At 39.9% G+C, this 26,382-nt stretch overlaps 1 protein-coding gene across 1 annotated transcript in view; it reads left to right on the top strand.

Annotated features, from left to right (window-relative positions):
• adamts10 (ADAM metallopeptidase with thrombospondin type 1 motif, 10) overlaps window positions 1-25,424 on the top strand; it is a 47,148-nt gene extending 21,724 nt beyond the window's left edge. Inside the window, exons 12-25 of the mRNA XM_072389162.1 lie at window positions 95-202; window positions 505-650; window positions 2,244-2,307; window positions 2,583-2,685; window positions 6,573-6,706; window positions 8,500-8,623; window positions 12,905-12,985; window positions 13,113-13,276; window positions 13,418-13,544; window positions 16,988-17,117; window positions 17,588-17,792; window positions 18,443-18,619; window positions 20,211-20,376; window positions 20,863-25,424. Of these exons, the coding sequence (XP_072245263.1) occupies window positions 95-202; window positions 505-650; window positions 2,244-2,307; window positions 2,583-2,685; window positions 6,573-6,706; window positions 8,500-8,623; window positions 12,905-12,985; window positions 13,113-13,276; window positions 13,418-13,544; window positions 16,988-17,117; window positions 17,588-17,792; window positions 18,443-18,619; window positions 20,211-20,376; window positions 20,863-20,972 (1,839 nt within the window). The 3' untranslated portion in view covers window positions 20,973-25,424. The remainder of the gene's footprint in view (window positions 1-94; window positions 203-504; window positions 651-2,243; window positions 2,308-2,582; window positions 2,686-6,572; window positions 6,707-8,499; window positions 8,624-12,904; window positions 12,986-13,112; window positions 13,277-13,417; window positions 13,545-16,987; window positions 17,118-17,587; window positions 17,793-18,442; window positions 18,620-20,210; window positions 20,377-20,862) is intronic.
• Window positions 25,425-26,382: the final 958 nt, after the last annotated feature.

The following is a 26,382-nucleotide window of genomic DNA, read 5'->3' as shown; positions in this document are numbered from 1 at the left end:
AAAATACATAAAAGCAGTGACATTTTGTCTCATTCTCTCCCTCTCTTTGACTTTCATCGATGCTTTTATTCTCTTCCCACTCACACACACACAGGAAGTCTGCAGTGAACTCTGGTGCATGAGTAAGAGCAACCGCTGCATCACCAGCAGTATTCCTGCTGCAGAGGGAACCATCTGTCAGACGAATACCATAGAGAAAGGGGTAAGTACTGACAGTATTATTCTTTTAGAGGTTATGGCATTAAAAGGCGAAGAGTTCAGCCTGAACTGAATGTTGCAATAAGCACAAGTCCTCAAGCTGCATTATTTCAACTTTTGCTTTGTTTGGATTACATGTTTTCTAATAAAGAATATTGGATTTTTTTTAAAGCAAAAAGAAAAATAATACTGAAAATCCTGACGTGTTTTTGGGAGTTTAACTGATATTTGCTTTGTTGTTTTATAATTCTGCGAGCATTGTGCATATACTTTATTCATTTATATACTGTATCCTATATTCTACAGTGGTGCTACAAGAGGATGTGTGTGGCATATGGGACTCGTCCAGAGGGTGTGGATGGAAGCTGGGGTCTGTGGTCACCCTGGGGGGAGTGTAGCAGGACCTGCAGCGGTGGAGTCTCCTCCTCTGTCAGACACTGTGACAGCCCCAGGTACAGATCTTAGCGCTGACCCGTTTGAAATGCAGTATCACTCTTCTACTCTTTTATGACTGCATTCACAGTAAAACTGAAATTGCTTCAGTAGATCAGTGAGAACACCAGATACACATGTGAATAGAGGGTGACAGTTGGTGTTTCAGTTGTGAACATGAAGATATATCACAGCAGGTTGCATGTTGTATCGAGTGCGCCATCTTGTGAGGAACGTTCTCCTGCTATCTGCTCCAGACATCATTGTTGTCTGGTTAGCTTGGTTTTTACTTTGGCTAAAAACATGGCCAAAATTTGGAGGAAAAGTGGTGAGATGGAGATGGTTAAATGCTGACATTACCAAGAGAAATTGAATCACACTGCTAATGAACAAGATAAACAGCACAGATCCATAGGCTGGACTGGATTACTGAACCTGATGCACTACCATTGTTGGTTTAAAGCACTTTACTTTAAGTTTAAAAGTTATAAATTCAAGCCATTTCACAAAGTTTTGCAGTGACTGTGTGTAAAATATGCTAAATAACAGTGTTGTGCCAAAATCTAATTCCCTGTAAAATCTGCCCACCTTTTTTAGCTAATTTGATAAGCTAGTTAGATCACTTTTAAATTCATTCAGCCGTGTGCTCATTTTTATGCAGCTGTAGTAAGTTGGTGTTATAAGTTGCTATGTTGAAGGCAGCCTTGGTGCTTGTGGAATCCTGACAATTTGACACATAAACAAACCCAAATACCCGAAATTCAAGGTGGCATGACATCCACTTCACATTCTTTGAGCATCTGTGAAAATAACCAGTTAACTGACTTTTATTAAGCAACCTGGAAGACATTACAGTTGTAACCCTGTATTATCACATCCCAGTTCTGCACAAACTATTGTTTAATATTTATTTCCCTAAGGTAATTTAACAATTGACAAATGTTAACATTGCTTGGAAAAATAGGCCACACATGAAATGTTAACAGAATTAAAATGAACAGAACAAAAAAAAAACTGCATATTAATTGCAGTTAATTAAACAGGCCTTGGAGATGCAGATCAAAATTAGACTGAAAGGGGAGAGAAACCTTTAAATTCTGCTTTATTCTCACAAGAGCTGTAAAAGTATGACAAAAAGACATCAGTGGCACTATTTAAACCAAAAAACTTCTTGCAAGCAGCAGTGGAGTCTAAATCATCACAGAATGACTAGTCCTTTGAATGCCCATTGCCAGATGCCTCATCTTGAACTGATTAAACTGAGAATGGATTGACCCAAATCTGAAGCCAACTGTGTTCTCCTGTTTCATTTCTGAGCATCATTGCACACAATTGCTTTGCCTCCAATCTCTTAAAACTTGTTGGAAGTCTAGCTGAAGCAGCCATTTGACAGTGACAAATTGTTGCTTCTTTCTCAGCCGTAGTTTTAAAATCCAGACATGTTGTGTTTGTTGGTCTGTGTAAATGCCACAGCTACAAGAAAGATGGGCAGAGAGACTTGAAACACAGAGACAAAGTTACAGAAAGCTGAGATGTTGTCTGGTGATGTGATGGAGATTGGATGTAGTCATGCTATACTCAGGTTGCTTGATTTTCTTTGTGTTTCGTTGTAGGCCAACCATCGGTGGAAAATATTGTCTTGGGGAAAGAAAGCGCTTCAGGTCCTGTAATATAGATGTGAGTGTTGCTGCGCTCAACCTTCAACATCACTTTCATCAATTTGTCAGCATATATCAGCGTAAATCATGAAATTTTGATGCTTGTTGAATGTGAGACTGCATGCATATGTTAGTGAAAGATACATACAGTAATTTGAAAAGAAAGTACACCCTGTTGTAATCATACATATTAGGACCTACATATTATTTTTTCATTCAACCAATTTAAGCCTTAATTCAAAAGCGATCCAACCTAAAAAAAAAAAAATAATTGTGCATTTGTGTGCATTACAGGAGTGCCCTGCAGGCTCTCGAAATTTCCGAGAGATTCAGTGCTCCAACTTTGATAGCAGTCCTTTCCGGGGAAAATTTTACACCTGGAAGCCTTACAGAGGAGGTGAGTCAATAATCCTGTCCTGTGTAACGTTGGTGTCTGTTTGAGTGTCGTGTGAGCTTGGCAACCACAGGCCACTCACTCCGCTGTTGTCAAATCGGTCTAAACCAGCCTAAGGTCTAAACTAAACTAAGTGTTGAACACATACAGCACAAATGAAGCAAAAACAGCGACGGGTTATTGAGGGTTGTCACTTATTGTCAATCAGAGCATCGACAAAAAAAGGTTGCCCATCATTCTCTGATTCTCTGGCATTTGCCTACAGGCTAGTTGATAAACTTTCTGTGTATATTGGTATCATAAACGATGATCAGTGCCAGAAAAATAAAGTTGAAACTTGTTTTTTTCCTGAAGTGTAGTTTTCAGGGCAAGTCACTCACAATCTGAGTCACTCATCCTAGGCAGTAGTAGGTAGACAGTGAGTGAAAGGGAGGTGTTCTCTGACCCTGGACATGAGCCAAACGCAGTCCAGCAGAGATAGGCAAAAGTCCAAATTCCAATACCTCAAAAACAGTCTCATGGTCGTACACTTGACAACAAAGGCAATGCTTGCATTCAAGAAAAAAGTGAATCGAATATTCTGTCTCATTGATTCAAGGAAGAGGACAAAGAAGAAGAAGTTTGTCTCATTCAGCAAGGTTCCTAACTAAGTCAAATGACCAGGAATGCAAAGGAAAGGTGTTTCGAGCACTTCTTATCTGCTGTGGCAGATTATACAATATATCATCCCTTATGAAAGGAAAGAAGATTGTGATGTTCCTCAGTTCTCTGGGGGAGCAACATTTAAAATAACACACCAGGACAGTCCTCTGAGCTTCCAGTCAAAAATAGCACACTTACTAGAAAACCATCCCTTAGGAATAAGGGATCTAAGCTACGTATAGCCAAATTATATGTTTCAGTCAGTAAGCCATGCTACAGGGGATTCAAAGCAATATGAGTTGAAGAGAGTAGGAGCATGACCAACCATTCTCATTGAGACTAGTACCCTGTACTCCGATGCTTTTTTGTCTTAATTTCAGTCCTGATGATGAAGTGACATATTCACTGGGCTGGCCATGTTGATATAACTTGCATGAAAACATTTGTAGTTAAAAGCAAGATCTGTCTATAGTGGAAGCCCAGTTGGATTCTCTCGGGAGACTTCTGAAGAGACAGCTGTGGTGCTTTGTTTTCCACTTAGGTGCCAAATGCTTTGGACTTACTAAAAGACTTAGGACATGATTCTTTTGACTGTTTGACAGCAACTGTTGGGTAAATTGACCAATTGAGGTGGCTCCGGCATCTGGTTAGGGTGCCTTCTAGACGCTTTCCAAGGGAGGTGTTTTGGACATGCCCACCCCCTTTGGGCAAATCCAGGACACACTGGAGAGATGTTATGTGTCCTGGCTGGCTTGGAGTTGCCTCCCTGTCCTTCCAATCGAGATAGAGGAGAGAGGGAGACATGGGATCTCTGCTGTATCTGCTGTCCCCAACTTGATCTCAGATAAGCAGAGATACTGATGAAACAAAACATAAAAAATATATGAATCTACTGAAAATAAACCCACTGTTTCCATGTACTAAAACCCAGATTATAGAAAAAAAGAAAGTAAAGAAGTAGATTTGTGAAATTAGCGTCGAGGAAAGGTCAACAGAAAGCAAGTGAGCTGAGAGTTGATGACAGGAAGACCATAGGCTGTATATGCAGGGAACAAACAGAAGTTAAAAGAAAAATAGTTGTGTGTATGTGAGGAGAGAGTAACAGGCAACCCAAAGCTGCAGACTCTGTCCTGTCTGGCCAGCAGATGCTGGCTGCAGAGAGCCACACGTCCTGGAATTTCTTGCAGGAATTCTTTGTTTCTTGTGAGGACGAGATGCTGAAACTGGACATGAAAGATAAATAGTTCAAATGATATAACTGCTTTTAATCGGGCCCTGCATTCACATAATGGCTCACAGAAATGGCCAGCCATCCAATTCCATCTTCAAGCAACAAGTGCTCCTTTCATCAAGTCAGCTGATTTTACAATGGAAATCCCTTGCAGCTGTTAAAATGGGACAAGTGCCTAAATCTGTGCTCCGTTTTAAGGCCAGATCACACCACCGTCCTTAAATCTTCATTTCAGCTCTTCTACTTTTACCCTCTAACTCAGTGCAGCTTCCCTTTACTTCTCCTTCCTCTTTTCCTTATCCCCTCTCTGTTAACTTCTTTCCATTCTCACTTTATTTAGTTCACCATTGTACAATCACTCCTTCTCATTTCTGTCTGACATGTAGAACAGAGACAGCCTTTCTCTCTCAGCTCAGACAGCCAAGGACAGTTCATTAAAAAAGCTCTCGCTCTTACACAGTTTTTTTCCTTCAAACAAGCTGCTCCATATTACTGTTCTCAATCCAGCAGCCTTCACATTCAACCTTCAACACACCCTCTAATATGCACACGCTCTCCTGAAAACTGTCCTGCCAAAGCTCAGCACCATGGGAATTGTAGTTTTCCATGGTCTGACCACTTTATTATCTGCAACCCCTACCAGTACATATTCACTCTCGCTGTTTCCCAGCACATACTGTACCTGCTTCAGAGCTGCCAGCACAAACAAACACAGCCCAGGCTGATGTCAACAGCCACTCAAATTGTGGAGCTGTTGGCAAGTTTCACAGATGAATAAAGATTTGTGGCACGACTAGAGTGTGTGAATGTGTGTATGTCTTCATATTCTGGTGTATTTATTGGCCACTAAGTACTTAACTTCCTCAAGTCACTGGAGCTGCTAAATATTAAAAATGGAGACTTTTGGGAAACAGTAAAGGCAACGTTTGTCTTAACTTTGACTTGGTATATGTGACACACATTGGTGTTATAACTGGCACGGGCCATGTTTTACCTTTCTTATCTTTTTACTTTGAAATCTTTCAGGAGTTTAAGCAGACTGTGCACATATTTGTTTGTATGCATTCACTGAATTAATTCTCAGCAGTTTGGTGTCTGTATATGTGCAATCCAGAGTAAAAGTGACATAATCACTTTCAGCTGCCTGTTCTCTGGATGTCACCACAGTAAAAACATTTCCTACTCTCTTGCAGCCTTTTGCCTTGCACCCCTGTACAAATGTGATGTATTCAGCAGAACAGGAGCAGAAGACTTGTCTCTCACATGTCAGCACAACATGCTTTTTCAGATTGTGTTGCAGTGTTGAATTCAATGCCAAACAGCAACATTCAGAAAGGATTACCACATCTTCATTGTCAGGTTAAGGCATGCTTCATCTCAGTTCTGGCTCCTCAGTAAGGAGTGAAGATGATGATTGGTGCAGGGACTCTCTTCAGTTAACTTGTATTTAATTCATTTGTTTTTTTATATTTGCATCAGACTGCGGGGTTATGATACTCAGGAGACTTAGCATATCAGACCCTGAAGAGACCTCTCAAAATCATGTTGAACCTTTGCCACGACACTGAGTTCCTTTAGAATCGTCTTATGAATCTCAGCTCGTAAGATGAGAGACATGGTTTTACAGCTGAAAAAACAATCTCCCTCAACGGTCCATTTAGTGCCAAACGCAGATGTAGTAATCACGATGCATCTTTATGAAGAAAATACTTTAAAGCGCTTAAAATTTAAGATGTGCTAAAATAAACACAATAAATTAACTGCCTAAAATTGAACAGATGTCACATTGGAAAGCGTGTGTTTTTAAATCATTTGAAATGTTATTAAGAAAAAACAACATATCTTCTTTCATTTGCAAAGTTTCAAAGTTCATTTGCAAAGGCATGTGTGTGTTTGTACCTTAGTTGCACTTTGACCGCTGTCTATGCAGCTCTTCTTTTTCTCACTGTTTGCATGGATAGTTGTTGTATGTTGATACTATGTGTCCCGTGCATTGTGTGTCTGTTTATTTATCCAGGAGGGGTGAAGCCCTGCTCTCTCAACTGCCTTGCAGAAGGGTATAACTTCTACACAGAGCGTGCTCCTGCTGTGGTGGACGGCACGCCGTGCCGAGACGAGTCTTTGGATGTGTGTGTCAATGGAGAGTGTAAGGTCAGTTAAACTAAGCACTAAACTGAAATAAAGGCCATTAGAGGAGACAGTTAACACCGATCAACAGAAGATTGTCATCATCTCGGATAACATTGTTTATTCTCACTTTGACGACTCTGGACAGCCGCCACTGTGTAGTTTACGCACTAACCACTAACGCTCATCACAATCAGCTGCACAGCTGATAAACTGTCGTAACTTTGGCAGCAGTCTGAGATTCCCATTAATGGCCTCTCTCGTAATCACAGCTGTTAATCAAAACAAAACTTTAAACTGCTTTGAGATTTAAATTGGAGACCACCTGGAGCTTCAACAGGTCCCTGGAACCAATTTAACACCCACGAAGCCAATTTGTAGACCAGGTTACACAACAAAAAAAAACATAACAATAATAGTGCATATCTTTTGTGGCTCAAGATGAATCCAAATCCACAATTAGTTCTGCTCTAACCACAGAGTAAAAGCTTTGAGGAAAGAGAAAAAATGTAAAATCAGGATTTCTAGCTTGAGAATTGCTGCCTCTTTTACCCCCCACAGAGCTCCTTTATTTGAAGGCTTTGAGCTCACCCAAAAAGACAATTTTGTTTACCAACACCCCCTATTTTTTCATTTCTCCTCCCCTCTCTTTCCCTTGTACTCTGCTCTATTCTCTGTAGGAACTCAGTGACCCTCCAGCTCAGCTGTTAGTCTGTCTGCACCGCAGGCTGGTTTTCATTCACTTCACCCTATTGTCTCAATTTTTCTCCTTTCCCTGCACCTCTCCACTTTTTTCTTGCAAATTTTCTGTCTTCAGTCCAGCCCCTCCTCTCATTTCACCTCTTGTACTACAATTTTTTATGCACACATTAAAGTCCAAACAGACTGCAGACAAATCTCCGTCTTTTGCTTGCAGCCTTATGCTGGCAGTGACAGAGTCTGACAATCAAAGAATGGGTCAGTGAGAAAGATGGTCAGCTGATGGAGGTAGAAAAGCTGTCAGCATTCGCCAGTCTTAGATTAGCTACCATCACAAGACACTAATGTGTGGTGGAGCCTGCAGCTGTGAAAGAAGGCCTGTATTCTCTCCTGTTCTTTGACTAATTGCTCAATATTGAGTAAAAGCTGATTTATCTGTCTTCATCTGCAACACATGCTGACATCATTCAGATTATTAAAGGTGATCCAGTTAAAAGTGGATGGTTAAAGATTAGGGCCACTTCCATTTTTTAAAATCTACAGTATGTAAACTAAAGTAAGCTATTGGTCCTCAGGAGCTATGAGAAGCGCTTTGTGTGTACACATGAGGCATCCTGCTAGTTTTGATCGGTACTGTTTTAATCTTTAATAACTCAGTTACTCACAACATAAAGCCACCAGTTTCGACCCGATTCAGCTGTGATCCAGTCAATTAAAAAGTAATAATAAACTCAAGCCTCATTATCTTTCACTACAATAAGCAGCTGCCAAACAAATATATGAGAATACGATCAGTTGCCATTTATTTTCTACACTTTTGTTTAAGTTTTGTTCCCTGTTAAAGAGTTTGAGTAAAACCACCTGCTTCGCTCATCATGAAATTTATTTATGTCGACAGCTATGAGTTTAGCAACCAAAGAGCATTATGTCTGCAGAGGATCAGAAAACACATCTGGACTTGCCATCTGATATTTCTGTGTTTTGAAAAAGTGGTCTGGAAGACATTAGGAGGTAATTCGTCAGCACGGCCTCTGACACCTCTCAACTCACTGACTGTGCCCCTTTCTTCATGACCCCGAGTGACCCCTGCAGCTCACTCGTCTCTTCCTTTTTCGCAGCACGTAGGTTGTGATCGTATACTCAGCTCGGATGTACGTGAGGACCGCTGCCGGATCTGCGGGGGTGACGGGAGCAGCTGCGTCTATGTGGAGGGAGTCTTCAATGATTCGCTGCCCGAAGGAGGTAGAGAACCGTATTTCTTGAGAGCTTCTTCTTCGTTTCCAGTTATTTCACCATTTTCTTTGTTGAGCAGCTGCTATGGAGGTTTCTGTACATGTAGCTCCGGACTCTGATTAATCCTGAATTCATAAAGACAGTGGAGGGGGGTGCTACTTTTTAATTTCAACATTGGATCAAGTCAACTGGAGGCATTTACCAGGAGAAGTTATGCAATGTAGTCTTTTTTCCCAAAAATTTGGATTCTGATACTCTGGGTCGTGACTGTTCTTTGGAAAGATGGCTTGAAATGTGAATTAGGATACGCCAGATACTTAAAATATATCATGTAATTGTCAGCTCACAGGAGCATTTATTTCATGAAGCCAACAATCTCTGCAGAGCAATTCTTAATCTCTGCAAATGTTTAACCTAAAGATTTTTCTGATGAATGCTCTGACAGAAATGGAGAGAGAAACACAAAAGCGAGAGTTTACACAGTCCAGACTTAAAGTTGGCTCCACAGATATAAACAGTGACTTTTCTAGATTATGCAAATTTATCATTAATACCAGGGACAAATTGGAATTCTCTTTCAAAGTAAGACGTTTCAAGGTCAGTCATTAATCACCCCTTGGAAAGTTTATCAGTCCTTAAATGTTGTCTTTAAAGAGGTTGTCTGTGCATTGTGTTGCGTACCATGTGCGCACAGATAAAACAAATATGTCTGCTAATTTTGTGAAGATTGATAATAATATCAATTATTTATATTGCACCTTTTTTAAAAAGTGCTTTACAGGTAGTTGAAAATGAATCAGCAGTTTAATAAGAAAATAACTGTTCAAATGTGCATATACATGTACTTATAGATACACACACAAATACATGTGTACATTCTTAAGCGCACATGGAAAAATGTAATAAAATGACAACTGAACACCAAAAAGATACCCCATCAGAGTGAAGTTAAACCACATTTTAAGAGGAAGGTTTTTACAAGAGATTTAAAAGTGGACGAAGATGTGATGCACCTGACTTCCTCTGACTGTCCCATAAAGCCCAGTCACCCCTAGTTTTCAGTCTTGATCTTGGAAGCTCATAAATGGACTCACCGCAGGATCTCCATCTACTCCCAGGCTCATATGTGGTAGACATCCGTAGGCATCCATTGATATATACATAGTGAATTCCACCAGTCAAGTCTTGTCATAAATGCACAGAAAACACATCTTTACGTTTCTGGGATAGAGGAAGGACAAGGGCTCGGAGATTCTTTGTAACTGAATAACACAAGATTGAACTGCAGCTGGAGGCAATTTTAGTGGAGAATGAACTGAGCTGTGAAAATATATGCAGACCCGTAGTTGTTTGGTTGCCAGATCTGAACCTCCTTTAAGCTGTCTTTAAGAGAAATTGGTCGTTTGGTGACGAAAGAGTCAAAACAAAAGTAAAGTCGGGTGTCATCTGCATAAAAATATAAATTGATATTACGTATAAAAATGATATTTCAGTAGTTGCATGTAATGTATATGGAGCCATGGAGAGGGGTATTGAGGCAGTGCAAAGGCCGACATCGGCTGCTCACTGGGGGTCTCTTGTCACTGTTGGGATCTACTGGTAAAGGTCTGCACAACTTACTCAAGTTACACAAATTCCTTATATATATGTATATATATATATATATATATATATATATATATATATATATATATAAACTGATGATTTGAGACAGGTCAGCATCATAAAAAAATACAGTAATGAGTCAGCCAAAGGTTTTTAAGAGGATAAAGAAGAACTCCTTAAAAAAATCCATGGCATTTAAGGAAGCACACATAAATAAGTACATATACATACTGTACCATCTATATTGTATGCATAGACATATTTATCCACTAGCCACCCAGGGAAACGTGGCAAACAGATTTAGGTGAGGTCCAGCCAGTGTGGCTTGAGGTCCTACTGCTGTCCAGTCTATTTTGAGTTACCCTCTCCCCACAACACGAACTCCAGAGTCTTTCACCCAACTGTCAACACCAATCACCCCCTCCCACGATTCCTCAGAGGGGACACACCCTGAGCAGGCAGTGGTGCTCTGAACCACAGAGACCAGGCCAGTCTATAAACCCCAGCTGAGGTCTCAACTGCCCTCAAAATATCTTAACATTATGGTTCCCCAAAAAAATGTTAAAAAGCTGAAGTCAAAGTGTAGGCTTTGTTGTGTATTTTATTTTTAATGGCGCCATAATAGATGTGATTGAGGTGATTTTAAAAGGTAAAGCTATGAAGGTAAAGGAAATGCTGGAGACAGAACTTGAAACTAATTTGAATCTCACTTCAGAATATAAAGAAATCTCTTATTTCTCTGATGCAGAACAATTAGTAAAGCCTTCATAACACTACGCCAAGAGACTTACAGATAAACTGCTGTGACACTTCTGTCCTTACATCCCAGCATGCTCTGCAGTAATTGGTCATCAAGTGGAAAAATCAATATGCTTTTTAATGTTACCTCTCACAGCGTTTATATCATTTAGGACACTCAAACATGCAATATTGCTTCATTTGGTTTTATTACCAAAATGTGCACCATATGATCAGAAGTTTGTGCACACCTCACTTTAATTAGTTGATTGGTGACTATTAACTTGCTGCTGTAACTCTTCTGTGAGGTTTATCACGAGACTTTGGAACCAGATTTCAGACATTTGCTCTCATTTAGCCATGTGAGCATGAATGATAAAGCTGAGCTCTAATCCACTGCTCCAGTTCAGCTCAAGGTATGATGGGAGGCAAAAAGTTCACATATTTTGAGCTATATAGAAAAATATTTTTAGTGCGTTTTTGCTAATAAAACCCAACTAAACTGAGTTCATTGGAGTTCAAACTTGGCTCTATACTTTTTTTTGTCTAAACTCTGTTGGTTTGATCACAACTACAGCACAACATGTTCTCATCTCTAACCAAACTCAAACTCCAGGCACTGGACTGAAGGCTTATTCTGGTCACGGGCAGATTTATGACTACCAGAATCACTCAGTCATGTCTACAGCCAGCTTTTGATTTCTCTAAACTGCTAAAGCCTTCAGCCAACACTTCTCCTCTCTTGTCTGCTTCAGAGATTTAAAGGATCCCTGTGGAGTCATTGACCTCCATCAGTGCTTTGTAGCAGTTTTAATGTGTGTGGCTCACCATTTTGTTTGTCTCACACATGTGCACGTTGACCCACACGCACATGATGCACATGGCACACGTTGCAATATAATTGTCTTATTTTGCTGATCTTCAGGTGGCCTAATAGGCCCATATGTGCAGCAATGTGCTGGCAAAGGCAGGAGAGCACATGCTTGCAAACATACAAACTAATCACATTTGATAATCACATTTGTTAGATTTTAAGGATGTATCCCTGAAGTAAACACATAAAAAATACATCTTCAAAGTACTCGTGGCAGCAAGTCAGAAGAATATCCTTGAAAAAATTTTTTATCAACACCACAACAGTCGATTATTTTATTAGCCACAAATAACATTATCCTTCTTGTGAGTGTTTTATGACTTCAAGATGAAGCCAAACCACTAAGTCTGCCCTGCTAAATATAAAAGAAAAAAAAAGACACAAATGTGTAATAGAGTTTCTTCCATTCTGGAAAAGTGAAAGTTTTTATCTCTTTAAGTCACCATATTATTTAAATTTTGATTTGGTCTCAGTATAGATACAATTATGTCCTTTCAAGTCTCTTTCCATCTGTCCTCTCATGGCTCTGGTAGGCATGAGAGGTCATTCAAGTATCAAGGGCAGGAGGTTTACAGCCCCTCTGTTCTGTGTTTACCACACAGGTCCCTACCTTTTAAAGCTCCACTAAGTCACAATCCAAAGTAACAGGAAGAAATAAGATTATACTTCTTTTTTTTTTTTTTCAATCTGTCTTCTTCTAGTGAGCTGCAGTTATTTACAGAGCTGCAGCGCCTGGCCTGCTGGCTGGACAGCAGGGCAAAGCCGAAAAAAGCAGAGTGAGCCAAGTTGGAAGTGACATGTGCATAAAAAGAAAAGGGACAAGAGACCAAGACAGATGGAGGGAATGGAGAGAAAAGGAGAGAAGAAGCCGACTCTTGGCAAAGTTCTTGCTCTTGAGCAGAGAACCGAGGACAGCTGCCCAGGAATGCAGCTGGAATCTGAAGCCTCTGCTTAGTCCATCGGTGTCCCACAGAACTAAATGCTACTTATGCATCTCTCGCCTGATCCCCAGTGAACAAACTTCCTTCACCTTGCTTTCATTTTTTGACTCTGTGCGGGTCTTTGTGTCTCAGGTTATGAAGAGGTGGTCAGAATTCCCAAGGGATCAGTGTTCATCCACATACAAGAGCTCAACATCTCCCTCAACTACCTTGGTAAGATGATATTGACGCTAATTTTCACATAAACTGACTCATATAAGTGGTTAATGTGGTCTAGGAACCCAAAAAGTTAAGTGGTAGTGCTATGTGTCTTACTCTCATGTCCTCCTCTGTTTTTCAGTGCTGAAGAGTAAAAGTGACCAATATTTCATCAATGGGAAACTGACCATTGACACGCCTCGCAGGTTCAACATTGCTGGCACCACTTTCCTCTACAGACGACCCACTGACGGACCTGAAACTCTTGAAGCTCTGGGCCCCACAAATATCACCCTCATAGTCATGGTAAGACCACAAGAATAAAACAGGTCATCTACTGGAAGAGCTCAAACAGTCGTTATATGAGTTGCTTGACAAAAGATTAAGAAAGCTGGGCTTTGGAAAAGACAAACTAATCGAAAAACATTGTGTTAAATGTGTTTGTAGGTGCTGGTGAGGGAGGAGAACCCAGGGATCCACTATCGTTTTAACCCACCCCTCAACAGGGATCCCCTGAGCGGCTTTGCCTGGCACTACACCTCCTGGTCGCGCTGCTCAGCTCTGTGTGCTGGAGGTAGTTAAAACAAGACAAAACAATATGTTTCGATTCTCTGTCCTCGAGGCCATCCTAATCCTAAGCAGGCAACTGGACAAGAGAAGAAGCCTAGTTGCCTTCTTTTGCAGCCCTTTGGAAACAAAACGATCAAATAAATGTTGGAGGATTTTGTTCAGCTTACATTCTTTCGCTGAATGCAACCACTAACTGCTTAAACCCAAACCATAATGTGAGGAAAACATGAAGAGTTAGATTTAAACCAATAACAACTTAATTTGGGGGCACTCATGAGCAGCAAAGACTAGTCAGTTGTGATGCACAGGTTGACACAAACCGAAAAAGAAATAATATTTTTTGTTCACCAAACTAAATAGTTTCATAGAGAATGTGAAGATACGTCACACAGTGCTGCATGCTGGGATGGGATCGCCATCTTGGGAGGAATGCTCTTCCATTACCTCCTTTTAAGACAGCTGGTTAGGTTTAATTTTTTATTTTAAAACATTAAAAGGAGAGATGGAGAACTACAACATAGAAAAACTAGGAATAGTTTGGTTATTCTGAAGGACTCATGGAAGTCCCTGGCCAGACCAGCAACCAGATCCTAACTATGAGGGCATGCAGTTGTAATAGATAAAGTATTTAGTTTAGTATTGTCTTGATGACATAAACTAGGCCTTACCTTGAAAAAGTCTGGATTGGGAGCACAACACGTTGCTTTTAAGGCTGTATATGCCTTTCTGAAGCATATATGATGTCTCTTCAGATGTTCAAGCTGCCACTTCCAGAGGCACAACTGAGCGCTGATAACAAGCTGGATGGTTGCTTTCCTCTTTAGTCCAGAGAACGCGGCATCCATTTGATTTGTCTGACAGTCTTCTATGTCTCCTCAGTCCATTTTAAATGAGCTTAGGCCCATAAAGACAGCAATATTTCTGGATCGTGTTCAGATACGGCTTCTTCTTCATACAATAGAGCTTTAACGTGCAGTTTGTGGATGGCACGGTGAGCTGTGTTCTCAGACAAAGATTTCTGAGCCCATGCAGTGATTTCCATGACAGAATCATGTCTGCTTTTAATGTAGTGCTGTTCGAGGGCCTGAAGATCACAGACATATAATACAGATTTTTGGCCTTGTCCCTCAGATGCAGCCGTGTCTCCAGATTCTCTGACTCTTTTGGCGATTTTATGTACTGCAGATGATGGAATACTGCGCCTTTGCAGTTTATTGTCGAGGAGCATTCTTCAGAAATAGTTCCTTAATTTGTTGATGCAGTTCCTTGCAGATTGTTGAACCCCTGCCCATCACTACTTCTAAGAGGCTCTGCCTGTCAAAAGTGCTTTTTTTTGCACAATTATTGTGGCTGACTTGTTGCCAGTTACCCTATTAGGTGGCAACATGTTCCTCCAGCTGTTTTTATTTCATACCACTTACCTTCCCAGACTTTTGTTGCCTCGATCCAAACTTTTTTTGAGAGGTGTTGCTGCCATCAAGATGAGCTAATATTTTTCATGATATGGTAAAATGTCTCACTTTCAATGCTTGATATATCGTCTGTATTGTACTGCCAGTAAGATATGATTTATTATCAGTTTTGCTAATCATTGCATTCTGTTTTTAATTTATATTTCAATCGGCGTCCAAACTTTTCGGAAACCGGGGTTGTAAATTAGCAAGTCTGTTAAGTGCTGCTTGGCAAATTTTCTTTGGACAGATTGAAGCCGTTTCCCTGAGATGTCGCTCTTAAAACAAGTTTGATGTTTTTTAAAGATGAATGAGAGAGGTACGAATATTCTCATTTAACTAATATGAAGTCGTTTTGCAAAGAACAATGTTTTGGTCATGCGTTTCTGAGTTTAGAACTTTTCTGCATTTAATAAAAAGAGGTTTAACATGAGTGTTTCGGCCATACTTTCCCTCTCTTATCCACGTTTCTGCTTTTTGTTTCAGTCGTTGTACACACACGCTCACACATGCTGTGGCCCTTGAAAACACAGTGTAAATCTGTAGATTGGAGCTTAGTCCACGTCGAAAGCAGAGGCATTTTAGCAGTTCACAGAGACTTTAGAGATATCTCAAATAACCAATCTTGCTTTTCCTCTTTGGCCTTTGTGAGTTAATGATCCATGTAGCCTTACCTGATAAGAGCTTGTTTTCCCTCTGATAGATTGTTGCTCTTTGCATCTTTCCTGCACCCTTGTGTAGGGGAGGATGAGAACATGGAAGATAAACATTCAGTGGCAGTTCATGTTGACTTGGCTTTCTTCTTCTAACAGGCTTTTTGATATAAAATAGACCGATATTTTTTTTCCTTGTTTTTTTCTTTTTTAGTTTCTGGGTAACTTCTTATCTTTCCATGAATGTTTCACTACAGCTCTGGTGAACCAGTAAGAAACGACAATCCCAAATGATGCTGGGATATTTTGATGGTTAAATTGTGCGTTGCCCACAAAGCAGGTCTATATTTGGTACCATTTGGGTACAACGCATGGCAGAGTTGCAAGAAGAGGTACTAGTCAAAATACGATAGTAAAGTTTGGTCCTACATAAGCTGCCTTTTACCACAGAACTAGGAAATAGGTTCCTTTCGGGGGGGGGGGGTCGCTCCTCAGCCCCCTCCATATCCACTGTGGGAACCAGTGGCTAAACAAAGGGAAAATTTCACCCCACATCCCCTGATGTGGAGATAGTCGTTTTGAAACTGCCTGGAAATTTCAGGATGAGGCTTGCAGCATTGAACATTTCTGATTGGTTGAATATTCCCATAATTGTATTACCAGCTTTCTGTCTCAGTTATGCCACGTTTAATCTTCACAACAGCTTGCAAATTCTGTTAACTTTAAGTTGTTCCACATGAGTAGTTGTTACTTTTTGCAAACACAACATTCAGACTCAGACTATCATATGTGCCTCAGTCAGCTGAGAATGCACAAGCACATCTTGAGCTGCGGTAGCAGAGCAAGCTCCAGAATGAACAAAAAAAGATGGCTCCCGCAAAAAACATGTGAATTTGAATAATAAGACATTAATCACTGACTGTTTCACAGTGGCTAGGTTTTAAGTACCAAGTAATAATTCCCACAACCTGCAGAAATGTTTAACAGATTAACATTAACAGATTTTGCGTTAGTGGAGCTGAAGTTTGACAGTTTGTAGGTTGCTGTGTGCTCAGTGCTGCAGCTCAGACAATCTAACAAAGACCGGGGCGACACACTTCAGCAGACTGAATTTTCGTTATCCAACTTTTACCTTAGATCTCAATGTAAATGCAGACCTAGGGCTGAAATAATCTTTCATCTTCCTGAAAAATCCCCCATCTCTTGAAGTTCTTGATGCTCTCAGTCAAATTGCGACTGTAGAAAACACAGGCTGTGGGCATTTTTGAGGACAACCCAACAGAGAGACAGTATCTGTCACTAATTCTTGTACGTTTGTTGTGTGTTTATTCACCTGTGTTCAGGTGTGCAGACCCAGCAGGTGGTGTGCAAGAGGCAGACAGATCACTCAGTTGTCTACAATCATTTCTGTGACAAGAAGAACAAACCAAAAGACAAGATAAGATCCTGCAACACTGAGCCATGCTCCCCCACGTGAGTGGTCTTTTGTAGCAAAATATTTCTGATGACTTTCTTGTTTCGAGTGTGTTTGTATTGAATAATTTAGCATTTTATCCCATCTTAAACCATCTGTCTGTACTGTCCATCATCTCCATGTAAGATGACTTTTTCATTTATTCTTTTATAGATGTTATTATTTGACATTTGTGATCATATGGATGGTCTAGTGAGATTTGAATGGACATGATTTAATTGCAACATTGTAATGATTGTCTTTTTTTTACAATCACGCTTTAGTAAAAATCACAAAAAATAGATGTTTCATTAATTGTCAGAGTGATGACACGTGATGTTAGATTTTCTGTGCCGTACACGAGCAACTTTTGTAAGTAATTTGTGTCCTAAATGTTTTATGCACATATGCATGTGTTTATTGTCTGAGTGGCTCATGCAATGCAGATGAGGATATTAAAAACAAACTACAGGATTTTCGCTGCTTCTAGCTGGTGGACGGGCGAGTGGTCGGAGTGCAGTCGCAGCTGTAACGGCGGCCTACGGACTCGAGACGTGTTATGCAAAAGGAGGATCTCTGTGACTGAAGAGAAGGTCCTGGACGACTCAGCCTGCATCCTCCCTCGCCCTTCGCTCACTGAGCCCTGCAACAACCACAGCTGCCCCCCTGAATGGCTGGCTCTGGACTGGTCAGAGGTAGACAGAAGTTTGTCATCATGCATGTGTTTTGCATTGACTTCTGCTATGTTTTTAGTCAACTCATTACTGGTTTTGAACCAATACTTGGGTTTTCTACAAAATTCCAATCAGGTGAAGTAATAGTTTCTTTTTCCAGTTGAACCCAAAAAACCCAAACATCTGCCAGCAGAAAGTAAGAGTACCTTAACCATGAAATACACAGCAGAGGCACGGAGCAGACGCATACACTGAACATGTTGTTTCACTCATGAACACATATTGTTACAACTGTCATGTGGGAATTCCTTACTGATTTAAATTTGACCTCTCATGTGAGCAGTCTGAGGACATTTCATTTGCATTGTTTCTTAACTACAGCAGACTGACAAGTCCTTCTCCTTGTTTGCTACTTTGTTCCTGGAGTTAAACTTTGTTCTCATAGTTCTGGACTTTGTAGAATTATGTCCAGTTGATTTACAGGAACTCAGCTGGCTCTTGACTTGTCTCCTTTACAGCTGCTGCCCTCTGCTGAGTGGATTAAGAGGATTTCTTTTTGCATGCTCACATGACCGCAGTGACCCCCTCCTGCACCCTCCCATGTCCTCCATCTCCCTACCTTCCTGCCTGATGTTTTCCATTTTTTTTCTCTTTCCTTCTTCTGTCTGCAGTGTACGCCCAGCTGTGGTCCAGGCTACAGGCATCGTGTGGTATTGTGTAAGAGTGGGGAGAGCGGTGACACTTTGCCAGAATCAAAATGCTCCAAACATGGCCGCCCTACCTCCAGGGTGCGCTGTAACCTGCAGCGCTGCCCTCCCCCTCAGTGGGTGATGGGTCCATGGGGAGAGGTAAGATGCCAAACACTTTATTATTAGCTCAATTTGTATTGGGAATTATTCTGTACAATAGGTAGATGTATTGAAATCCTATTACTGCATATATATTATATTGTATACTGAAATTTATATTAATCTGTCTGAGTACCTCTTTGTTCAGAATAAATATGCTACATACTGTGCAAATACTTTAAACCAGTCCTCATTACTTTTTATTTTCTTCCAAGGAGTCAGACTTTATTTCAATTTGTAAAGTGGTCTTGAGCAACAATTCTCCTGGCTTTCTGAAGGTGTATCAAAGTTTTTCTTTGAACACTGGCTGCTCTTTCACAGCCAATTTCAGATGAATGTGTTTTGTTTTGTTTTTTGTTCATGAAGCAGACTAACACTGATTTATGGATTATTAAAGCATTGAAAAGGCACCTAACACTGTTGTGTCTATACATGACAATTTAGCAAAGAGCTTATCTAAATTGTATCTATAGAAACATTGATAGTAGTATCCCGTTGCTTAGTTGTGTAATTTGTTCTAATTTCTTTAGCCTCATCTACAAATAAATGCCAAAAATAACACAACTTGATAGGCCTAAAATCTGTCATTTGAACTAACAAGGTGATTTCCAAAGAGCAATTAGCTGAAAATTTGACATAACTTGGCATGGTGTGCAGTGTGTCCTTTGAATTTTGAGGCAACTGAAAAGTAGAAAACAAAAGAAGGAAATGAACAGTATCTGGAAGTGATCCAGTGACGACCTGACACGGGACCAGAGAGATGCATCTGGACCTTCAGTTGATCCATCTACTCTCCACTGAAGCCTCACCTGAAATGGTGTCCATTATCAAAAAGGCATCTTTCTGGAAGAGAAGAATCATCCCCAGAGTCCAGACCTCAACACTATTGAATCAGTGTGGGATCATTTTGACAGAGAACGAAACAATAGGCAGCCAACATCCAAAGAAGAGCTTTGAAATGTCCTTCGAGAAGCCTGGAGAACTATTCCTGACTATTAAAGAAATGACAGTTAGTTAAAATTGTACTGTTCCATTTATGATTGCAAATATGTCCCATTTTCCTGGAAATATGTAAAGAAATGAAGGGTGGCTCAGGAACAATTCTCAATAGTGTATATAATTAGCAAGGGCAACAATAGCCTCCAGCCAGCTTCACAGGAAGGTAATCTGAAGTGTTTCTCTATGGCTTGATGTAATTTGCTCAAAGTAGTTTAGGGCAGTTACAGAAAATGTCTGGCTTTCCAGAAACTCTGCAGACTTCAGGAAATTGCATCTTCCAGCCAAGAAACAATCACATAACACATTTCTACAATTTGGATTTGGAAGAAGTGGAAACAACCTAAATATAAGGTGTTTATAGGTGAGCTTTAGAGGTGCTAATATGAAGAATTTCTTACCTTTGGAATTGAGGTATCATTTCATAGCGAGTTTGCTAACTGGCATCTCTATCAACTTACTTGATGAGATATAACAGCGGTATCAATCCTCTAACTCTCATTATGAATGTGAGCCAAAAAGTGTATTTCCCAAAAAGCCAAACTAATTGGAGGTTTAATTGTATCTGTGTGTGAATTGTGTTTTTGTGGTTCAGTGTTCTGCCAAGTGTGGTCTGGGTCAGGAGATGCGTTCGGTCCAGTGTCTGACCCACACCGGTCAGCCATCCAATGAGTGTCTGGAACATCAGCGGCCTGCAGCCATGCAGCAGTGCAAGAGCAAATGTGACCTCAGTCTGCCCATCAGTACAGACAACCCTGAAGGTCAGAGGACAAATTTCAGTCCTGGTAATCTTCATTATCTTGCAGTTTCATGTTTCACACAAAGTTTAATTTTCAAAGGTTCAAATAGCTGTTTGGAAAGTTTAGCAGTAAATTAAAGAACCCCAGCATGTTTAATTATTTTCCCGTGTTACACCACTAAATATTTATATACTACATGTGTTTTATACTTAAAAGTTTTGAGATTTCTCCTAAATCCATCCAGGAAAACTGAAATGTGAGCAGTAAACTGAAGATTGATATTGTTTCATTATTAACCAGAACACTTTACATTTTGTGCATATCAACAAAATGAAGCAATGAAAAACTAAAACAAAAAGATTCCAACACCCTTAGGATTGAAAATATCACAAATGCTGTGAGTCATTTTGGGGTTTCAGATGTCAGGATTAGTACTTGATTTGTGATTGCACTGATGAAGACCAATGCATTGATGAAGGTGTAACTCTGGGTTTGTCTCCACTGCAGAGTGTAAAGATGTGAACACTGTGGCCTACTGCCCCCTGGTGCTCAGGTTCAAGTTCTGCAGCCGGCCATATTTCAGACAAATGTGCTGCAAGACCTGCCAGGGTCACTGACACCACGAAAATCACAGCATCTACCTTTGGGTCCTGTACGCTCACAGAGTAAGCCTGAGACCTTCCCGCTGAGCCTCAGAACAGCAGTCTTCACAGTGCCTCTGTCAGAGGAGTGTGGGACCCGACTGGGACGCTGTCATACGGACGCCTGGTCCTGTAACTGGCCAGAGGGACCCTTTTTCTTCATCGAGAATCCAGATCAGACATCTCTGGGCCGAAGCAGCCTGAGCTGAGTTTAAACATTCCACTGGAGGGGGGGAGGGGCTGCTGAAACCTGGAGAGGCTGAGAGAGAAAGATGAACGCTCTCTCCGTCTCTCTAAACTTTCCTTTTTGTTGTGATATTTTGGTGCTACTTTGTTACACTTTAGCCACAGGCCTGGTCGCAGTTCCTCGAAGTTTTTACTTGAGTGGCCTGAAAAGTTTAGCCTGATCTCTTAAACCTGCAGGTGATTTTTGTTCTGTTAGGAATTTTCAAAATCCACTTTGTAAGGAAAATCATTTTCCAGATATCGTTCCCCACAAAAAGGAATAACTCCATGAAAGGTTTGTTTCTATGTTATCTGATAGTTGTTACTTGACCACATTGTTTTATGTTATTGCTTTGTTGCATATCAGTTTATTCATCAAGTCCTCGCTGCTACACAGTTGTATGAGCAGAGTTTGATTTGCACAAAGAGTCTGCAGTCAGAGGACTTGTGTATCTTATGTTTGCCATCATGTGATTTGATTTGATGTCTCTGTGGAAGCTATAAATGTGTCAGAGCAGTGAACCTGCCACAGTCTTGCCATTTTAGATCCTAACAGATGTCACCTCTACAGTGTAACACTGCTTCATGCTGCACAGAGCCTTTAGTATTGTGAGCAAAACGAGTGCTTACTCACCCGGATATTTTCAGATTACAGGATATCGGTTTATGCTGTGGCTGCAGCTCGTGCGTAAAGTCCTTAGAAAGGAACTTGTTGTCATCAAAAAATCCCTCAGTGCAGCCATGTTTGAAGGTGTGCAATGTGTGCTTTGAATGGAAATTCAGGGCACAGTGAGCAACAGAGAAGGAGTTCTCTCAGCAGGAAGAGGCCTCCTGACCATATTGCTTTCAAATGTTTTATAACACAAGTGATAATCTGAGGATGGATTTACACCTGTGAAATATCCAGCTACATTTATGGCATACGCTTGATGTACTCACGGCTGCCTGAAATCTTTGTTCAGACTGCTGTGGGACAATATCCACAACCTTTCAAAGTGTTGCTAATTTAAACATATAGAAATAGGTCAAAATATCAAAGTTGCTCAACCTTTTTTTTAAAAAAGAAATTCTAAAATTTCTTTTTATCATATGATCTTATTGTCCTCTTTGGGACATTTGTGTTGGACTCAGATGCAGTGCACATACAACCCCAAATCAGAAACACTTGGGAACAAAGAGTTGATTAAAAAAATGGATAAATAGATAAATAATAAGAACATTTATCTATTTATTATGTATAGTCCGTATACTTTACTAGTATTTCATTGGAGACAATATCACATTGTCTTAATTTCCATTTATGCATTACAGTCTTGCCTTTTAAGTATTTTGAGGTAAACATTTACAAGTCGATAACAGCTTTACTGTCCCAACTTTTTGTGGAATGTGTTGCAGGCCTGAGATGCAAAAAACGGATGTATATCAACAAATCAAACAAAGCTGACAAGAAAACATTTTTAAAAAACTTAAGTTTCATGCGTTTTTTTTTTTATCTTTTACTTTTTTACCGTTCCAACACTTAATTTTTTTCTGATTTGGTGCTGTAGATGCCAGTTGCAGCAAAAGATAATCACAATAATAAATTTGCATATACTTCCCATCTGTCTCACAGTCTCGATCGCCCTTAAAAACAGCACATATTGCACACACTTCATAGTAAAACACCATGAAAATATTGCACAATCCGTTCAGCATCGCACAGATTTGTTTGAATGTTTAATAGACGTAGAAACAGTTTAGTTTTACAGCCAGGGACTTTTTATTGTCTGTCAATGGGCAACAGCTCATATTCTTTGTAGATTTTGTGTAATGGGTCAGTGAATATCTTTGGAGCTTGTCTGATAATTCACTGAGTGTAAATCAACTGAAGGGACTTATATTCACTGCAGTCTACTACCCTTATAGTGTTGTGTAACAGACAAGCAAGCTCAATTTGTCATTGTGCAGCAAGATTGCCAAACTATGCTGACATCTCATATCTGACTAAGCTGGCCACATGTGAATGCAGCACTTTTGTATTGTGTCCTTATTAGGTAAATAAGAAAAATATCCCACTGTAATGGGGAAACACGGTCATCTTTGTGGAGTTTTGTCCTGTGTTCACACAGCTTTTGGTCTCCAACAACACTTATTTGGAAATATCTGGCTCACTGGCTGCTGTTCACCTGCTGGTTGCTAAATGAGTCCATCTGCTGTAGCTACAGAGGTTCTCTATGAGCTGCTGCCTGCTGTAGCCAAAAACAACTATGAGAGCGATGAGTGAACAGAACAGTAAAGTTTCAGCTGGAGAATCAAACAATGAGCCCAAGCTTAAAATAAAACTAGATACTCATACTGATAATTCTATGAACATTCATTGCCACAAGTAACTATTTCCACTTGTTTTGACGTCTTGCATGTTGTTATTTCACACATACAGTTTTAAGATATATTATCTCGAGACACTTTTGTTGGTTGTTTGAATGACAGAACGGAAAGATCAAATACTCATCCTCAGATTAAAAATTGCACGCATGCTGCTTCTGCTGTGAACCACATCAGCTTTTTCTTTTTATAGACAAAGATATGTAAACGTGGCTCAAAATGTCTGTCGTCCGTGTTGGAGAGATGTCATCTGACCCAAATAACTGTCGTTCTGATTACTCAGAGTGGTTTTATTGTTTCGGCTGTTTCTCCATCCTGCATCGAATCATTTCAGAAGAGTTGCCTAAGAGTTGCAGAGGTCAGTCATCGAGTCTCACAGCATCACCGTGACGTCCACTGTGTTCTGAAGTCCGCTGTTGCTGGACAGCTGCGCTCAGTGTAACACTAAATGTCACAAAGTGTTGTATTGAGACAGAGACTGTACGCTGTTGTGGGATTTTTTCTGCAGTGTTGTTCCTCTTTTTTTTAATTTTTTTTTTTTATGGTGCTTTGGTTTTTAATGGTGCTATTAGATCACTGTTGTTGTTTCTGAGAAATCAGTCCACCAACTGTTAAAAGTTTTTGAGCCTTTAAATATACCAATCTGCAGAACTGGCCTGAGATGTACAAGTGCGGCTGCTTAGGAGCTTATTACCCACTAGGAAACCTTTGTTAATTCTTAAGATAATTTTTGAATAATTTAATACTCTGACATTGATTAAGTAGCAAAAAGTGCACCTCCAAATCTCAAAATATAGTTGAAATACATATATGTATAAAATATATTTGAAATATTTTTTTATTATCTCAAATTATATAGCAATTGCAGCAGAGGTATCAGACCCTTTAACCCTTTATTGGAAGCATGGACTAAACAAACACATTTTAGGATATTGACAGTGCTTTTTGGTACGCTTAAGGAGCGAATTTTGGTTAACCTATTTATGTATAAATATAATCAAATGTCCAGTAATCATCCATGCAGAGCACCTAAACATGAAGTATACTTGTGGTTTGTATATTCAGTTTGTGGATTTGTGGACCGAAGAGGGAGAAATACTTTCTGCAAATCTGTCAAGCTCTCAAATTGTTTCAGAGGAGATTTCAAAGGTAAAACCTGAATCTGGTCCCATTTTACACCTGGGACTAACATGTAGGAGCTTGCTTGAGTGAGGAGAATCTCTGGAAGGATTTTATTCTTTACAATGTGGCCAGATCCATCTGTCCTCATATGTATCTACAAGATTCACAGTAATTATGACTGTATAAGAATAAAGAGGCAATGTTTTGAATGCTGCTGTTGTAAGGAATTGTGATCCTTTGGTAAGGACGGTTAAATGTACCTTACACTAAAGGGGAACGGCTTTTATCGGGGCTGTCACTGAGATACTTCCCTGCTCATCTCACTCTTTTAGGACCCTTCTTCACTACTGACCGCACCCCAAATTTACATGACCGTCTTCAAATTGGTCCTCCTGATCCAGTGATCCCAAAGTAATCTAATGTACATTTACATGTTTCACCAGCATGCTTTTCAGCTTATCTGGATAACTTATCCAGACACGTTAAGACTAGATGTAAATCAGGTACCATCTGTGTCTGGAAGGCTTTTTTTTTCTGTGTTTAACAGGGCTGAGAATGAGGCTTCAGTCTGAGTAAAAAGGAGGGACAGTATCAGTATTTGTTATTCTGTTTTTCACTTTCTAATTAAATGTACTGTATATTGTTCAATACTATAGGAGATTAATCCATTTGTCCCCCATGTACATTTCTTTAAAAGTAAATATTAAATTGATTAAACCAGGCGCATTGTTGATTTTAAGACATGAGATCTGATTTGCTTTTTTTCCGCCAAATCCCTCATTGACCTCACACTTTCTATATATGTGTCTGTACTAACACCAAAACGAATGCTAAAATATCCAGATTAACGCCGCAGTCTGGGGCACAGGTTATCAGTGATGGTGGTGTATTTTGGGATTTGACTGATTTCATGGAAATAATGAAGCACAGACTTCTTCCCTTTTTTTGAACGTGGCTGAAATCAGTCATCAGTGAAACTGAACCATTAGAAAAGTCTGATGGTTGAGTGTTCAGCTGTAGATATGTTATATCTCTTTTTCTACATTATGTCTTTAAAAAGAACACGAAAGGTACATATATTTATTGGTAATTTTTTTTTATTGGTAATCCCTGGTGCTGTGAGTCGGACGGAAACTCTGAGCCACCAGAAACTCTGAATGACCTTATTAGCATTTCCTGCTGGAGAGTCAATCAAATGACAACAAAGAGATCCAAAACCTGAAAATATCAAACTGAAAATACTAATGAAGAGACACAAAATGAGAAGCAAAGAGATACAAAGCTTCAAAAACAGGATTAGAACACAAAATGTACAGAGTATTTTATTGTATGTGGCTTTTTTTTTTTTTAAATGTGCAGATCAAATATTTCTAAAGCCAGAAGTCTAAATTAGTGTAACAAATTGACAATTGTTACACTAATTTACTCAATACTCAAGAAATACAAAAAGACTAAAATGACGATCGGAAAGAGAACCCTTGTATGAGAACAAATTCACATTGATTTATGCCCCCTGCGAAGGAGTTTGAAACGTTTAACCACAAATTCACTACTAAAAGAAACTACTGCTTGAAACCTCCATACATGCACTCTTTTACACCCTGGCTTTATAGGCGTTGGAAGCAGCAGTTTCTCTGACAACACAAACAAGTGAAGCAACCACAGCCGGGTGGAG

Source organism: Leuresthes tenuis, unplaced genomic scaffold (genome assembly GCF_036924035.1).
Source record: "Leuresthes tenuis unplaced genomic scaffold, fLeuTen1.0.hap1 SCAF_7, whole genome shotgun sequence".
NCBI classification, from domain to species: Eukaryota; Metazoa; Chordata; class Actinopteri; order Atheriniformes; family Atherinopsidae; genus Leuresthes; species Leuresthes tenuis.
This window is presented reverse-complemented; position numbering and strand designations above follow the sequence as displayed.